Genomic DNA, 19,034 nt, shown 5'->3' with positions numbered 1-19,034 from the left:
GTAAGCTTCCAGGACCATGGGCGCATCCTTCTTTGTAACCGCTATCTGCCATACCAGCTCGTGCGTGCGGGAATTGATGGTTCTTCTGCACAATTTACCTTCATAAAAGAACAACTTGGCTCTCTCCTTCCACAGCTGCAAGGCTTCTGGTGGTGCATCCGGGCCTGGGGACGAATTGGCTTGGCTCAGCAGTTCTTTCACCATGCGGACGGCCGGGTCACTGTCCTGCGCTTCTGCCCATCCATGGTGGGGCAGTGGGTTGAAAGAGACTTCTTGAACGGCCAACTGCTTGTTTTTCACACAATGGGAGCATTGGGAAGCACCCTGGCTGTGGAAGGCAGGCATCTCAATTTCGTCGAGGTCTTCCAAATCTTCTCCCATGTCTGGTAAGTTCGGCATGCGGGACAAAGCATCGGCATTGGCGTTCTTGCTTCCCGCCCGATATTTGATCACAAACTCGTAGTTAGACAGCCGAGCCATCCATCGTTGCTCTAGGGCACCAAGCTTTGCAGTCTCCAGGTGCGTCAGCGGGTTGTTATCCATGAAGACTGTAAATCTGGAGGAGGCGAGGTAGTGTTTGAACCTCTCAGTCACTGCCCAGACTATGGCCAGGAACTCCAACTTGAAGGAATTGTAGTTGGTGGGGTTCCTTTCGGTAGGGCGAAGCTTCCTACTGGCATAGGCGATGACCCTCTCTTTGCCTTTCTGCATTTGAGACAACATGGCTTCCAACCCAACGTTGCTGGCATCTGTGTACAGGATAAACGGCTGACCGTAGTCGGGGTAAGCCAGGATTTCGTCTCCCGTGAGAGCTAGCTTCAAGCGATTGAAGGATTCTTCCACTCTGTCATCCCACTCAATAGGAGGGCTCTTGGTCTTCGCCTTTTTGGAGTGGCCCACCAACAGGTCCTGAAGGGGAGCGGCTATCTTGGTAAAGCCCTTGATAAATCGTCTGTAATAGCCAGCCAACCAACCCTAGAAATTGTCGTACCTCACGAATGGTAGTTGGTTTCTGCCAGTCCTTGATGACGGTGACCTTATCCGGGTCTGGTACCACGCCTTCTGCACTCACCACATGGCCTAGGTATTGTACCTTGGGTTTCAGGAGATGACATTTGGATGGCTTCACCTTGAGACCAAAGTTGGATAGGGCTTCGAATACCTCAGCCAGGTGTTTCAAATGGTCTTCATAGGTTCTGGAATAGACAATGACATCATCCAGGTATAACATTACCATTTCAAAGTTCTTATGCAAAAGGCAACATTACATTAACCTCTGGAACGTTCCAGGGGTGTTGCACAGCCCGAATGGCATACAGTTGAACTCACATAAGCCCATTGGTGTACTGACTGCGGTCTTCTCCTTGTCTGCCTCTGCAACGGGAACCTGCCAGTACCCACTGGTGAGATCTAGGGTCGAGAAGTAATTAGCTGATTTTAGGGCAGCTAGTGACTCCTCAATACGCGGCAAGGAATAGGCGTTTTTATGGGTGATGCGATTGATTTGCCTATAGTCGACGTACATACGCATGGTACCATCCTTCTTTTTGACTAGTACCAAGGGGGCTGCCCATGGGCTACAACTATCCCTTATTACTCCTGCCTCTTTAATTTCTCGCAACATGCTCTTGGCACACTGGTAGTGAGCCGGAGGGACAGGACGGTATCTCTCTTTAATAGGGGGATGGTCTCCCGTAGGGATATGGTGTTGGATCCCTTTTACTTGCCCAAAATGCAGGGGGTTCTTACTGAATACCCTTTCGTATTCCTGGACTACCCGGTAGACCCCATCTTTCTGATGTGAAGGGGTGGAATCAGTACCATTGTGCAGTTTCTGACACCAATCCTCCAACTGTCCCGAGGAGCCGTTGTCCTCCGTGGCTTCAGACGGGTCCAAGAGTTCTACTGCCTGGATTGCATTATTACTAACAGTAAAGAGCTTGGCTACGGTAGCGTACCTGGGTAAGTTGGCCTCTTTTTCCCCACAATTTAATACTCGTATGGGTACCCTCCCCTTTCTAACATTCACCACCTCTCGAGCTGTCAGGATAGTGGGTCTGCTGTCAGAGTAAACTGGCTCTACTAAGGCCTGGTAGTCTTGGCCTCTGATACCCATGGCTGCCCTGCACCATATCATCATTTCACTCTTGGGGGGTAGCACAATGGGGTACGGGTCACTCACCCTTACACTGCCAATCTCTCCACCGGACAACTCTACCTATTGTCTTTGCATGAGTGCTCTAATCTCTTTGTGCAGAGCTCGCTGTTATCCCGAGTTGGCGGTTTCGCTACCTGCTGTAACAACACAATTATCTCACCAAGACAGTTTTCAATAATGTTTGTACCTAGGGTGATCATGGGATGGCATTCACGTTTATCAATATCCACAATTATCATACCCTGTGATTCAAGTTCCACTCTCCCCACCTTAATGGTCACCTCTTTATACCCCATCTGAGGCAAGGGCTGACCGTTACTTGCTACTATAGTCAAGTCATCATCAGAGCGATAGGTAAGGTCAGTGTCCACCCAATAGCGTTTGTAAAAGACATGAGGCATCGTGGTCACTTGGGAACCTGTGTCCAAGAGAGCGTTCAATGGAATGCCATCAATCACAACCGGCAGGATCGGCCGTCCCCCTACGTACGTGTCCCTCCAGTTGTGTGGACAAGGTTGCTTTACTCCTGGGGGTTGGCCCTCTGCCCCAGGGATCGTTCGTTTAACGGACACCACCTTGCGATGTGACCCATCTTGTCACAGCGTCGGCAGATGGGCCGCCCCGTCGGGTCGTAGCACTCAGTGCCTCTTCCTTTGGTGCGGGTGGATGGGATCCTCTTTTGTCGTCGCCACGGCAGGTCATCCGGACTCGAGGCCAGCTGGATCTTCTCTGTAGGGGAAGACACTTGCAGAGACTGCACTATTCTTGCCAGCACAGCCATACTTCTGGTTAGTTCTTGTACCTGTAGGTGTAAGTCTGCAGAGGGTTCGTTACTCAGTGTCAGGGCATCAGCCTCAACGTGTTTCTGGGGCAAAGACACTGCCTCCTGGTGGTAGAGTATTGCTGGGCGTTTAGTGGGTGTGGTGTCGCTAGGGGTCGTCTCTCGTAGCACATGGATTGCCCTGTCCTTAAATTGAGCAAATTTCATGTCAGGGTTTTGTAAGGACATTATACGCAATTGGGGCTTATGCATGGTAGACAGCAGTCCTTCTATAAATTGCTCTGTTAATAGCCTGTCCTCTTCCTGCACGCTGTCAGGATCAATCTGCTTAATGGCTCACAGCGCCTCCTGTAGGTTGAGGGCATAGTCTCTCACACTGTCCTGCACCCTTTGTTTGCAGCCAAAGAACCGCATTTTTATTTCTGCCGCCGTGGGGGTATCAAAAGTGTCTTGTAGCTTTGTTAAGATGTGCTTGACTGTCCGTTTATCAGTGTCCGGCCAGGACTTGACTTCCCTCTGTGCGGCACCAGTTAGCTGACCGATTAGAATGCTGACCTTCTGCCCTTCGGCCAAGGGGTAAACGTCAGACAGGCTACGCAGTCTCTCTTTGAAATCGCTAAGGGTATGCGACTCCCCTGAGTATTGTGGTTACCAGGCCGCTCCTGGGATGTATGTCATAGACAGTGGCATCATGGGGGCTGCGGCAGCATCCGCTGTTGGAGCTTCGCCTAAGTTGGGCATCTTTCTCCCCTCCTAGTTCACCCTTGCCGGGGTAGGACTCACCGCTCCGGATGCTTATGTTGTCGCTCCTTTCACAGCCAGTCACTGCTGGGATCGTCGGATGGGTGGATCACTCGGTACGGGGCTCCAGCAGCTAGATGAATGGTATGTATGAGATCTCACAGACAGAGCTGCAGCAGCTGGGATCGTCGGATGGGTGGATCACTCGGTACAAGGCTCCAGCAGCTGGATGGATGGGATGGATGAGATCTCACAGACAGAGCTGCAGCAGCTGGATGGATCGGATCATACAGCCCTCTGCAGGGGGAGGCGACAATCTCCCCCCCTCCAGTCTGATGCAAAGGGGAAGGCTGACACCTTTCAGCCTGAATGACAGACAACTCCAGTACAGTCTATGCAAGTGGGAGGGGCCTATTTTGGCACCATTTCTGAGGCTCTGCCCACGATGGGACACCCCACATATCATTAACTCCCCACGTGCTACAGTAATGGCTGCAGTTTATATAGTTATACACAGTCTTTGTGGCACACAGGACCCGGTTAACGGGGTCCGTAAATCCTGTTCGTGACGCCAGCTGCAGCCGCCGTGAGGGCCTAGGGTACACGGTAGCCGGGCCGGCAGTCTTCCAGGGAGGTCACAGTGGCAGTGGCCCAGCTCCGTGGCCATGGCCAAGCAGATGAAGGGAGTATTTACAGGGGATTCGTAGTCTTTATGTGACGCCACCTGTGGTGCCTAGTCAGTGATGACCAGCACTACTGTGTGGGCCCTAGGGGATAGATGGTGTAGCAGCTGAGATGAAACACTTCCCACAGGCGAAGCGGGCCCCCAGGGACTGAGAAAGCTGATATGAAGGATGGCGGCAGGGGAAACAGGGTGCAGAGAGCAGGGTGGCAGCAGTGATGATAGTCACGGTGGTAGCACAGCTGCGGGGAGGTGCAGAAGAAGAAGACAGACACGAGGAATGCAGTCCAGTTACCTTTACTGCAGAGAAAGCTGTGGAGTCCGGGGCACTGGTCACTAGGTCCAGGAGGGTCCGGTCAGCCTGGAAGCAGTCGGGAGTCCGCCTAGTCAGGCGGGTTTGGAGGCATGCCTGCTGCGCTTCTCCATTGCGAGCCCAGCTGCCTGTGAGCTACTCTGCGGTCCCTCTTCTTCACTCCTGCTCTAAGCTCCGTACTAGCAGGCGGTGCGAACCTATAATGGGTACTGCCGTCTTGGGTGCAGCTCCAGGCTCTAGTTATGCCGCTGTGCTGCCGGGCTTCTGCTTGTGGCCAGAAAACTTGCAGTCTAATGTCCCCCAGATTCGGCTGCTGGGACTAGCGTCCTCTGGCGTCCTCTGCTCCGCTGCCTGGAGTGAGCTCTTCACATGCTCTGCTCCCCAGAACTTTCTAATTCTCTCTCTCTGCTACTTTTTCCTCCTCTCCCTTCCCTCTCACACTCACTGACTAACTCCTCCCCCCAACCAGAAAAGGCAGCTCCCCAAAAAAGGGTGTAGAGCTCCCTCTTCAGGTAAGGGATCAGAACCTGTGTGCTTGTGGGGTTTACCTGACGTGGGGAGATCCTCCTGCTTGCAAGTGTAATATCACCTCCGGTGAAGGAGACAGCACTACTGTGGCAACCAACCCATGGGGCGCCACATACCCCTCTACTGGCAGTGTGCTGGATCCAGGTGGGTGGTGGCAGGCATGGCTGAGTTTGTTATTTTTTACATATAGCATCCCCTGGGCAAATTTTATTTTGCCCGGACAAATCCTTTAAGTATCCTACATATAGACTGCGTGAATATTGAATATTTGTGCTTGCTAACAAAATGTTATTGATAAATCACTTATTTTAGTCCATATAACGCATAACATGCTCATAACAGTGGGCTACATACAGTAGCAGAGATCAAAATAGAACGCCCTCGTTATGGTGCCATGTTTTTAAACCAACATGGGCCTAATATTTGTTTTCTTATCCCTGTATTTTGAATGACCCTTGAGCCAGTTCACATTCTGCTTTGAAGTGACCCTCCTCCCCGGCAATGAAAAATAAACTATACTATATATATTTGTCAACTATAGTCACCCTACCGAATATCCTCCATTTGCATCCCACTGTCTCCATCCTCCACAAAGAATGACTCTCCTGCATTCAAGATGGCCACCATTCACCATCCAAGTGGCATGGGGAGCACTCTGGTAAGTCTGAACCTCACCTACCTTGCTTTCTCTGTGCTGTGGGAGTGTAGTTCAGATTTACTACTGCTGAATATGCCACTACAGCGGCCATCTTGGGTTCAGGAAAATCAGAATGCCAGCCTCAGAAAAGGAGTCAGAGTTTGGCAAATAGGGGGCACGAAATGGATGACTATACGTGACAAACATATGCTCCAACTCCAAAGGAAGCCACATTGTCTTCCTCCAAAATGTAGTTTTGATTTTACAATTTACATAAATTGATGAAAAATCACTGTGGTTTCAAAGCTTTAATTGCCCAGTGTTTCTTGATGGCCCATTGTCTGGATATAGAGTAGCTTGTTTTGCTGACATGTATTCTGGGAAGTATGGAAATCTGCGCTCCTATCAAAAATCTGGTCTTCACAGGTGACTTGAATAAGAATACATTTATTTAGAAAAAGAGTTACAATTGAAAAGGGATAAAGAAAAAAGATAAAAACATGGATACAGAGGTACCTATGAATATTAGAGAGGGATCTGACCTGCTGCAATAGGATCCGGTATTTAAAGGGGTATTCCCATCTCCAAGATCCTATCCCAATATGTAGTAGGTGTAATAATAATAATATTAGCAAATACCTCCAATTAGAAATGTAGTATAGTATTTTTGATTCGCTATGTCTCTTTCCTCATGTGCAAGCATTGCAGGACCATAGGTATCCATGGTTACGTCCACTGATAAAGTGACAGTTAGTTAGCTAGCTGCTAGTGGTCGTAACCGTGGATACCTAAGGTCCTGTACTGCCTGCACATGAGGTAAGTGGCATAGTGAATCAAAAATACTATACTACATTTCTAATCGGAGATATTTGCTAATTATTATTATTATTACACCTACTACATATTTGGATAGGATCTTGGAGATGGGAATACCCCTTTAAGTTAAAGTTCTGGATCACAACCAGGGAGTCTCTGCACATGCCCAAATCATAGAATATAGCACATCAGTAATAATTAAACAATGCATGAACAAAATATAAACAATAATTCGTTTTCAATAGTTGTTAGCCTCAAAATACGTCAAGACATCTGAATTCTGTGAGTACATCTTATGTAGAAAACATCACCTAACAGAACAATCAATGGATGTCTGAAGGCCCAACTGGATTATTTAGCTGAAATAACAAAACATGATTTTATAACGAGTACCAATTTTCTTTATCACTACAAGGAAACCTTACGGTACCCTTACGTAATACAGTTTAATGATGCCACTCTATTATAAAAGCATACATTTAGTCAATTATAAATTGTGGTGAAATCACAGAATTGCATTTACATCGATGCTTCCCATATAAATATAAGGTCCATCGATGCACAAAAATCCAACAGTTTGAATGTTGTCAAATGACCTGTGAACTTTTGCATGCAACTAAATCTCATCCTATAGCTCTTTTATATACAATATTTAATTATTTGATTCCAGGTATTCATCTTTGAAAATGATCTATATTATCAAGAAGTGGCTTCTGGCCCAGCTCTTAGGCTTACTTCATCTGGAAGTCCAGAAAGAGTGCTCAATGGGATCTCTGACTGGACCTACCAAGGTTAGTTTTTGTAGAATGCATCTGTGTAAACAGTCAGTGGCTTGTATGTGATAAGTTCAAATGCGGGATGATTGAAAAATCCGTTGATTGACCACAAGGATCTTGTGACTTAGCAATATCACACAATTTCCTGGAGATCAAGTGCCAAACCGCTGGAACGGCACCAGAGGTGAATAAACAGTGCTGCTCACCATTATTTGCACCCCTTAATTTTTTTTCACAGACTGCACAATATCTTCAGAAATAAATGGAAATGTACCAAAGTTATATCCTCAGGATTTTTTAATTAGTGGTCCAAAGTAATGCAACAATAAAACACTGATTTTCAACTTCCATGTTGCAATTTCAAAGAAAAAAATGAATAAACAGCATGTGCAGAAATAAAGGCACCCCTAATTAATACTTGATTGCACACCTGATAGGGTTGTCCTGTATCAGGACCCTCGATTGCCAGCTCCTGACCTGATAATTTAAATCAAGTGCATGCGCAGAAGAAATAACACCGAACACAGTCAGGTCCAGCTCCTCTCTTGACAGAGTAGGCTCGTCAAATCTTTATTGCGACACAAGCAAGGGGTATTTATATCGTCGCACACTAAGTCGTGGCTAGCTGATTGTCATGTCCTTTTCCATTGGATAGTCCATATATGGTCTTTGCATTGCGTAGACTTCCAGCACGAGATATCTTGCATTCCAGGGCTTGTTCCTGAGTGCAGGCGCCATTTTGTCTCACAGCATTTTCTAGCTTCTCTACTGACTCTTATAAGGGCAATAATTGATTTCGTAAACAACTTAATTTATTCTCCTTAATACACCCTTTGGCATTGCTGACAGCCTTCAAACATTTCTTGTAGCCATCTATAAACTTCTTGCACTTCTCAGCTGGAATTTTCTCCCACTCCACTTTTGCAGTTTGTTCAAGCTCTTGAATGTTTGTAGGGTTCTTTTTCCCAATGGCAGATTTCAGCTCACCCAAAAGTCCATTTTTTCTTTTTCAACCATTCCTCTGTACTTTTGGATATGTGCTTTGGGCCATTGTCTTGCTGGAAGACCGATGATCTTCGACTTAAACCAAGTTTTCTTACACTGGGTAGGACATTTCGCTCTACAATCTCTTGATAATTCTCTGATTTCATGATTCCTGTGATACGGTCAAGGCCTCCAGTACTAGACGCAGCAAAGCAGCATTATGTATACTCCACCATGCTTAACTGTTGGTAAGGTGTTCTTTTCCTTATAAGCTTCTTTGCGCCGTCTGTAAACAAACTGTTGCTTTGCATTGCCAAAAAACTCTATTTTTGGTTCATCTGTCCTCAGAACATTTTCCCAGAAGGATTGTGGTTTGTCAAGATACTCTTTGGCAAAGATCAGTCATTCCTTTTTATGTATTTTCTTCAGCAATGGTCTCTTCCTTGGCCTTCGCCCATAAAGCTCTGCTTGGTTTAGTGTGCAGCATATGATACTTGTTCAAACCATGACACCAGACTGTTCCAGGTTGGCCTTTAGGTCTTTGGATGTTTGACGTGGTGTTTTTTCCACCATTCACACCAACCTTCGAAGACATCTCTTGTCAATTTTCCTCTTTCCCCCACGTCCAGGGAGGTTATTAACGGTTCCATGCTTGGCAAACTTCTTAACCACATTGAGCACTATGGAAACTAGGATACCACGGTCTTTGAGATGGCCTTATACCTTTTGGAAGTCTTGTGTTTGCTAATAAAAGCAGTTCTGATGTCCTCAGACAGCTCGTTTATCTTCACCATTGTGACAAAGGAACAGGGCCTACCATGGGGCTTTTTAAAACACTGAAGTTATCATTCATTGGCTAATTCATGTTACATGGGCACCAACAATTAATCACAGGAGAATATCTTTTGTGATTTACCACAGGTGAGTCAAAATGTGTTTCCACACTAAATTAATGTAAAGGATGCCAGTACCAGTGTCACAGCAAGCTTTAGGTTTTTCTATTTTTCCCTCCCATTGTTTTTTGTTTTAAATTACTGTTTATCATTTGCTCTTTTGTATTTAACATGAGTGCTCCATACAAAAAAGCTGTTTCACTTCACTTGATTAATTTTTTTCAGGATATATTCCACATTATGTACTTAAACTTCATGGATGCCAATAATGATGAGCAGGACTGTAAGTGTTATTATTTTACGAGGAGAAACATAGGGATTGAGAAGGGGTTTTCTGAGTAGTGGACAACCCCTTTAAACTGGTTGTAATGCCGGCATCCCTGCATGCCTCTGCTCCTCCCTCCCGGCAGGGACTCCGACTTCCTCACCGCCCAGACCACCCTCCCGCATCCTCTGCTCCGGCTTCTGTGCACCCAGGCTTGTGCACACTTTGCAGGTTCCCTGTCAGTGCGCTTAGGGTACATGTGCTCCCTGTCTCTTAAAGAGACAGTGCGCACACTCCTAATGTGTCTCCAGCCAATAGCTGGGAGGAACCTAGTACTTAAAGCACTTCCACCTGTTGGTAGGTGCCTGAACAACTATTGTGTTTAGTCAATCTGCAAGCTGCTAGCCCGTTTTCAGGTCCTTATACCTGTCCAGTTAACCTCTACCAGTCCTATGTACCTGTACAAGTCTGGTCTGTATCTGTACCTGAACTTGAAACCGCTCTGGCGGTATCTGAACCTGAAACCTCTCCGTCAGTACCTGAACATGAAACCGCACCTGCGGTACCTGTGCTTAAAACTGTGTCCTGTCTGAACCATCTCTAATACCTGTTCTACCAGGTGTTTTGTTCCTGTGCGTCCAGTCCAGCCGCTGGTGAAGCCATGTAATCTGCCGGGTCTCCTTTTTGGTTATATGCCAATGTCTTCGATAAGAAAGAGGTGGAGACATTACCTCCACATAGGCTGTACGATTGCTCCATTGACCTGCTCCCAGGATCCTCACCTCCTCGAGGCCATATGCTTTGTCGCAAGCAGAGACCCTAGCCATGTCAGAGTATATAAAGGAGAAACTGGCTAGGGGATTCATCCAGAAGTCTTCTTCACTGGCTGGAGCTGGCTTCTTTTTTGTTTAAAAGAAGGATGGTGCTCTCCGATCATGTATCAACTATAGAGGTTTCAACCAGATCACGATAAAAAACAAATACCCGCTTTCTCGAATCCCAGAATTGTTTGATCGTCTAAGAGGTGCCAGGATCTTCACCAAGCTGGATATGAGAGGAGCCTATAATTTAATCCGTATCTGCCAAGGAGATGCGTGGAGGACTGCTTTCAACACCCAGGACGGCCATTATGAGTACAGTGTTATGCCATTTTGGCTCAGTAATGCCCCAGCAGTCTTCCAAAAATTTGTGAATGACATCTTCCAAGATTTCCTTTACTCCTGCATGGTGGTTTACCTGGATGATATCCTGGATTTCTCTCTAGACTTGCCTTCTCATAGGAGAAATGTACGCCTAGTCCTGCAAAGACTTGAGAGAATCGCCTATATGCTATGTATGAGAAATGCGTTTTTGAGCAGACCTCTCTGCCTTTTCTAGGATAGATCATCTTGGATATGGGGTTGAAGATAGATCTTGAGAAGGTGTCTTCAATTCTCAAATGGCTGCATCCTGATGGCGTAAAGGCAATTCAGCGGTTCCTAGGATTTGCCAACTATTAACACCAGTTTATTCCCCATTTCTGCTCTCTAACCACCTCCATTTCGGCACTGATCTGTAAGGGCGCAAATCTTAAGGTTTGGACTCCGGAGGCTGAGAATTCATTTCTGACCCTAAAACAGGCCTTCTACTCTGCCCCTGTGCTACACACTCCTGAGATCATCAAACAATTCTTACTGGAGGTGGATGCTTCGTCCTCTGTAGCAGAGGCAGTTCTCACACAGAAGTCGAATGGCAACCTGCGTTTTTTTCTCCAAGACCTTCTCTGTTCCTGAACGAAACTACTTGATTGGCAATCAAGATGGCTCTAGAAGAATGGCATTATTTTCTCGAAGGAGCTGTCTATCCAGTCGTCATATGCACCGACCATAAGCACTTGACCTACCTACAGTCAGCAAAGGCTGAATCCGTGCCAAGCTAGGTGGTCGTTGTTCTTTGCCTGCTTTAACTTGGACCTACATTTTTGTCCAGCCAACAAGAACGTTAAGGCAGATGTGCTATCTAGGTCCTTTCTATCTACCGACCAAGAGGACAAACCCCAGCATATCATCGAAGCCTCCAGGATGGAGACTATGGCTATGGCGAACTTGTCTCTGATTCCCGCCAGGAAGACTTTGGTGCCGGAACTTGATAAGAAGCGTGCAGTGGGGGCACTCTAAGTTAGCTGGTCATGCCAGGCAGAGGAAGACTACACAACTCATTTCTTATCATTATTGATGGCCTACAATGAGAAAGCATATTCTGGAGTATGTTACTGCCTGTCCTTCCTGAAACAAGACCCCTAAGCATCTTTCGTTCGGGCATCTCCTACCGCTCCCTGTTCCTTAAGTTCCCTGGCCACAAATTGCAATGGACTTTATTACAGATGGTCCTCTTGTTGCTCCTTCATCTGGGTCGTGGTTGACCGCTTCTCAAAAATGGCTCACTTTACTCCTTTGCCAGGTCTCCCGTATGCTGTCGAGCTTGCTGAAAGGTTTATACAGCACATCTTCCGTCTTCATGGTTTTCCACTTCACATTGTGTCTGACAGGGGTGTCCAGTTCACATCCAGGTTCTGGAGAGCTACTTGTAAACTGGTGAATGTGGTCTTGGACTTTTCATGTGCATACCATCCTCAGTCCAACGGTCAAGTGGAGAGAATCAACCAGATCCTGTCTAAGTTTCTGCTGCATTTCACCAATGTGCACCACGATGACTGGGTTAAACTGTTGCCTTAGGCAGAGTTATCTTATATAATAATCATGGAAGTGAGGCCTCCGCAAAATCACCATTCTTCAGCCTGGTATTCCTCTTCTAGTGTCTACTGCATCCCTGCCGCTGATGCCATCACTGAAGAATTCTCCAGGATCTGGAGGGATACCAAAGCTACTCTGGAGAAGTCCTCCAAACAGATGAAAAGGCATGCTGACAAGAGACGCTTGGATCCACCGACCTTTAGCCTCTTTACCCCCCAAGGTGGTTTGCACGTTAATGACCAGGCCAATTTTTACAATTCTGACCACTGTCACTTTATAAGGTAAGAACTCTGGAATGCTTCAACGGATCCCACTGATTCTGAGATTATTTTTTATGACATATTGTACTTCATGATAGTGGTAAAATTTATTCGATATCACTTGCATTTATTTGTGAAAAAAAAAAGAAATTTGGCGAAAATTTCACATTTTTCAAACTTTGAATTTTCATGCACTTAAATCAGAGAGATATGTCACACAAAATAGTTAATAAATAATATTTCCCACATGTTTTACATCAGCACAATTTTGGAACCAATTTTCTTTTTTTTTGTTAGGGAGTTATAAGGGTTAAAAATTGACCAGCGATTTCTCATTTTTACAACAAAATTTACAAAACAATTTTTTTTAGAGTCCACATCACATTTGAAGTCACTTTGAGGGGTCTCTATGACAGAAAATACTCAAAAGTGACACCATTCTAAAAACTGCACCACTCAAGGTGCTCAAAACCACATTCAAGAAATTTATTAACCCTTCACGTGCTTCACAGCAATTAATTGAACGTGAAAGGAAAAAACGAGCATTTAACTTTTTTTACTAAAATTTTACTTTAGACCCCAATTTTTTTATTTTCACGAGGGTACCAGAAGAAATTGGACCCCAAAAGTTGTTGTGAAATTTCTTCTCAGTACGCTGATACCCCATATGTGGGGGAAAGCCATTGTTTGGGCGCACGGCAGGGCTCGGAAGGGAAGGAGTGACACTTTGGAATGCAGAGGGGATTGGGGTGGATGAGGGGACCGATCAGAGATGGACTTACCAAAGTCTTCTCTGTTCTTCTTTCAGCATCAGGATCAGCAGCAGGCGCAGGCTCTGGAGCAGGCGCAGGCTCTGGAGCAGGATCTGGAGCAGGCGCAGGCTCTGGAGCCGAGCAGCAGCAGGAGACCGGAGCAGGAGACCAGCAACAGCAGCAGGAGACCGGAACAGATCCATCAGGAGCAGCGACTGGAGCAGGTGAGAGAAAGGTCTTGTGGTGTCACAGGTGCTTCTGTGGCACCACAAGGCCCAGCACAGAAATCAGCAGTGTGACAGCTCTGTAGAAATCCTGTAGAAATCCTCACCAAGTGTGAGGAGCTGCAGGGTGGTCATAGGGGGGGTGATAGGGTGGTAACAGGCAGGTCACTGGCCAGTCACCACCCAGTCACCTCTTGGTTAGGCACTCTGATTGGTGCTATCAATGTCATCCTCGATTGTTCTAATCAGAGCTGTCTGGGGCCTGGGCACGCATCACTGGGGGTCACTGGGAGATGACAGGCAGGTCACAAGTCGGTCACCGCCCTGTGCCCGCCCAGTCACCTGTGGTCAGGCACTCTGATTGGAGCAATCGATGTCATCATCGATTGCTCCAATCAGAGCAGGCTGGGGCCTGTGCCGACATCACAGGGGTCATGGGGTGGTGACAGGCAGGTAACAGGCCGGTCACCGCCCCGTGACCGCCCAGCCTCCACGTGGTCACACTCTGATCGGTGCGATCGATGTAATCAGTGATCGCACCGATCAGAGCGGGTTAGGGCCTGGGCTGGGGTTACTAGGCAACAGCCTAGGATCAGTGCTCTAAGGAGCATCGATCCTAGGGTGCCCATCACTGTTTCCTTCTGTCTGATTGCCGGAAACAGTGAGAAATTCTGTGATTGGCTGTTCAGAAGTGAAAAGCCAATTACAGTGATCGTGGTTGCGGGGGGGGCAGCGACCCCCCCCCCCCCGGGATGCCGATGCCATCTACCCTAAGGTAAGATGGCGCCGGAAATTCAATGCGATCACCGCGACCGAAGTTGCGGTGCTGCATTAAAGCCAGGGCGTACTAATACGTATCTGGCCCATAAGGCCAGATAGGGGTTAAGATAGGATAAGGTGTGGCTCACTTCGAAATACATCTTCCTGAAGATGCCGTCTTACAAGTTCCCCGCTTCATCTGTCTTTTTGAGGTCCTCAAGCAGATCAACATGGTATCCTACAAATTGAGGCTCCCAGCTTCATTACGCATGCCTAACTCCTTCCACGTATTTCTTCTCAAGCCAGTCGTCTTAAGTCCCTTCTTCAAGGACCCGGGTACCACTCCTAAGCCAGTCAGCTCTGAGGATGTCTTCAAGGTAGAGAGCATCTTGACCATGAAGGTGAGAGGAAAAACCTTTTTTCTAGCGAATTGGAAGGGGTTTGGTCCCGAAGAGAGATCGTGGGAATCCAAGGAGAATATTCATGCCCCACTTCTTCTGGAAAACTTCTTTACGGGCCTGAAAAAGAGATTGTGTAAAGGGGGGTACTGTAACGCCGGCATCCCTGAATGCCTCCGCTTCTCCCTCCCGGCAGGGACACCGACTTCCTCACCACCCAGGTTCAGTCTGGCTTCTATACACCCGGGCTTGTGTACGTCTCGCAGGTTCCCTGTCAGCGCACTAGGGCGCTCTCCCTGACTCATCGCACACATGAGTGAGACAGCGCACACATAGCTAATGTGTCCCCAGCCAATAGCTGGGAGGCACCTTGTTCTTAAAGCACCTCCACCTGTTGGTAGGTGCCTGAACAACTATTGCGTTTAGTCAGTCTGCAAGCTGCTAGCCTGTTGTCAGGTCCTTATACCTGTCCTGTTAACCTGTACCAGTAGCAGTCCTATGTACCTGTACCAGTCTGGTCTGTATCTGTACCTCGAATCTGAAACCGCACCTGCTATATCTGAACTTGAAACTGCACCTGCGGTACCTGAAACCGCTCCAGCGGTACCGGTAGCTGAAACTGATCCTGCGGTACCTGAACTAGTACCTGTGCTTGAAACCCTGCCCCCTCTGAACCAGCTCTAATATCTTTTCCACCAGAATCCGATCTTGCCTTGGACTCCAAGTCCATGTCTGCTATCTTGACCCTTGGGGTCAACGGCGGCAGTACTGGGGACTGCCCTTGGAGTGTTTACCTGGCGGCTACCTCCAGGGTAAGCCGGCCCGTGGCGTAGTGGTCCACAAGCATTACACTGTTTTTTTTTCTGCAAATCAATGAAAAAGAAAAATGTATAACTGATTCATCATATAACATCTTTATTATTACTGCAAGATAAGGGGCATAAATTACGGTGGAAAGGTAAATGTGGAGTAGATATATTTCAGATTAATGTGAACATTTGAATACAGTATGACCATTGATATTACACTAGTTACAAACATGACTATGAACATTACTGAATATGGCTGTCGGGACATGTTTGCTCTTCCTTACTATTGTATCACTAAAAGTAAAATTAAAAAAATTGTGGTCAAACATATACTTTTCAAGGGGAAAACACACATCCCTTTTCAATCTGAAGTGCAGTTTTTTGGAATATCCCTGCATCAGGGCTTCTGAAATGATGCAGCTACTCATCACATGGAGTACAATTGCCTCTGTTTTATACAAACTCTGCTTCACGTGGTCCAAAGTGCAAGGCAGTGAATACATTTCTGTAGCCAAATTGTTGTGTGGGAACTGAAAATTGAAAGAAATAAAGCAGTATTCAATGTTTAGATGTTGTATCTAATCATTTTATGTAGCATGCATTCCTTTTCTTTACATGCCTGTGGTCCCTTAGTGTTGCTAGCATCAGAAGGTCTCCTGTATACCCATGCAGGGCCGGCTTCAGGTTTTTGTGCACCCTGGGCGAAAGAGTCTCAGTGGGCCCCTTTAACACATACCACGATTCATGATGCACAGATACAGCAGAGAAATATTTATATAGTACAATGCCAAAGATTTGACTTACTTCTTACGTTATTTGAGTGATATCTATTGTAAATTCCACAATAGCTCAGAAACCGGCGAATCGCTCCATACAGAATACTGACCCCCATAAAATGCTCCATACAGTATACTGGCCTCCATATAACGCTCCGTACAGGATACTGGCCCCCATATAACGCTCCGTACAGGATACTGGCCCCCTTATAACGTTCCATACAGGATACTGGCCCCCATATAACGCTCTATACAGAATACCGGCCCCCATATAATGTTCCATGCAGGCTGTGCCCCCACATAATGCTCCATGCAGGCTGTTCCCCCAACATAATGCTCCATGCAGGCTGTTCCCACCACATAATACCCCATGCAGGCTGTTCCCCCCACAAAATGCCCCATGCAGGCTGTTCCCCCCCTTATAATGCCCCATGCAGGCTGTTCCCCCCATATAATGCCCCATGCAGGATGTCACCATCCCCCCCTTATAATGCCCCATGCAGGATGTCACTCCCTCCCCATATAATGCCCCGTGCAGGATGTCATCCCCCCTTATAATGCCCCATGCAGAATGTCACCCCCCCTTATAATGCCCCATGCAGGATGTCACCCCCCCTTATAATGCCCCATACAGGATGTCACCCCCCCATATAATGCCCAATGCAGGATGTCACTTCCCCCCCTTATAATGCCCCATGCAGGATGTCACTCCCCCCCCATATAATGCCCCATGCAGGATGTCACTTTGCCCCCCCTTATAATGCCCCATGCAGGATGTCACTCCCCCCCGTATAATGCCCTATGCAGGATGTCACCACCCCCCCTGCTTTATAATGCCCCATGCAGGATGTCACCCCCCCTCCCTTATAATGTCCCATGCCAGATGTCACCACCCCCCCCTCCTTTATAATGTCCCATGCTGGATGTCACCCCCCCTCCCTTATAATGCCCCATTCCTCCATATGACGCGCCCCCTGGGCGGTCGTGCAGGGGATGTCACAGTGGCAGTAACCCGGTCCGTGACCCAGAGCGGTCAATAAAAGGGGATTATAGTTTTTATAGTTTAATGTTCGTGACGTCACCTGTGGTATGCAGCTATATGGAGCCGCCGCTGCGGTGCAGATCCCCTGGAGCTGATGGTGATGCAGCAGAGTTGGTTCAGCTCTCCACAGGTAGAGCTAAGCTCCAGGGCGGTGCAGTGATGATTAATGAGTTTGATGTTGCTGTGCAGTGTAGTGCAGGGGATGGCGCAGACAATAATTCTAGGACACAGTGGGGTGCAGTCTTCATGGTTAAATCACAGTTGTTGAACTCCAGGCTACCAGGACGAGGGTAATCTCACACGCCGTCCTGTGTGAGAAGCCTCTGGTTTCTAGCTGAGCCTTGTAGTTCTCCACTAGTTAGGGACCGGTCCCCTTTGAGGCCTGATCCCTCCACGTTCCTGCAGATTCGGGTGCACGGATGGCATCCGCACTTCCCGTGCCCCTGAGATCCCCTCACGTCTGGAGCCTTCATCTGCTCCCTTCCTCATCCTGCCAGTCCTCCTGGGCCTCTCACTCTAGGTCCGCTCCTCTGAGCAGAGCTCCTACAGAGTTCCTGCTCCCACTCCTTCTCCTCTGTCTGACTGGTCTCAACTGTCCTGCTTCTAGATGGTTCCTTGCTTGCTTATACTCCTACTGAAGTGCTTCCCTAAGCTACTTCGTCCACCCACACCCACTACATGGTTCTACCCTCCAGCTAGGGACCAGGGACTGTGCTCTCCCTTAGGAGCAATCTCGCCCTTCCCTCTGAAGTGGAGTGTAATGGATGCAAGTGTGTGGGTCCCGGGCAGTACTCCCTCCTTACCTGAGAGTGGGATACCACACCTCTGGGTGAGATGCAGTACCTCTGTGGCGACTGAACCCGCAGAGGCGCCACATACCCCCCTGGTAAAACACAGCACGTCCGCTGGCTGGAACAGAGTAAAAACAAGGTACTTTAGACATACAAAAATTTTTAGAATGCATTCACTTAGAAGAATACTACACAACTTTTTCTTCCCTTTATGGGAGGCTCTTTTCTTAAACGCTACAGGTTTCTTTATCAGTTTACAAAACATTATAAAACTTTCTTCCAATAAAATTCTCTTCACATCAATAAAACATTTTTCATTATAAAATAATTTTCAGCTCAATACAGTGAGATCCATAACCGGGTGTCCATCTCACTGAAGAAGGTGCAATTTGAGGGACCCGTCTGAAAACCCTCAACGTAGGCCCTGGGCGTGTCTGCAGGGCATAGGTGATCCAGCTGTTGGATCACGTCTTTGGCCACGCCAAACGGGTTTTTGTTCTGTGGTCTGTATAAAATCAATAAGAAACACTTTAAGAAGTGCAAACTATATACAGTTTAAAAGTTTTTGGCTGCTCACAGTCCTCAGCCTGTCAGTTCTTTGTGCCTTAACCGAGTACACTAGGCAAATAAAACAAAACTTTTCAAACACGCAGCATTCCTGCTTTACCCTTCCGGGTAACTATATACAGTACAGTTTTTACAACGGGAGTTCAATAGTGGTGCTCCCTCCTGGGAGACACCTGTCCTGCATAGGCTGGCCCAGCTGGGTCGTCAGCCTCAGACTACAGGGGCATGTCCTCCTCCTCCTCCACCACCCTGTGAACATGGAGAGCGTACCAGCCCCACTCTCCTCTGTGCCTGATGTAGGTGACCTTGTCACCAGGGTCGGTGTTGAAAGTGCCCGGGGAAGGAGGTTC

General features: G+C 47.4%; 1 protein-coding gene across 1 annotated transcript in view; it reads left to right on the top strand.

The window, feature by feature from the left end:
- The window catches only part of LOC141202582 (inactive dipeptidyl peptidase 10-like), a 385,315-nt gene that overhangs the window by 186,009 nt on the left and 180,272 nt on the right, over window positions 1–19,034 (top strand). The window contains exon 8 of the mRNA XM_073663754.1: window positions 7,327–7,447. Within this exon, the coding sequence (XP_073519855.1) occupies window positions 7,327–7,447 (121 nt within the window). The remainder of the gene's footprint in view (window positions 1–7,326; window positions 7,448–19,034) is intronic.

Source organism: Phyllobates terribilis, unplaced genomic scaffold (assembly GCF_046119375.1).
Source record: "Phyllobates terribilis strain yellow unplaced genomic scaffold, ASM4611937v1 Scaffold_2__4_contigs__length_985480577, whole genome shotgun sequence".
Lineage (NCBI taxonomy): Eukaryota > Metazoa > Chordata > Amphibia > Anura > Dendrobatidae > Phyllobates > Phyllobates terribilis.
This window is presented reverse-complemented; position numbering and strand designations above follow the sequence as displayed.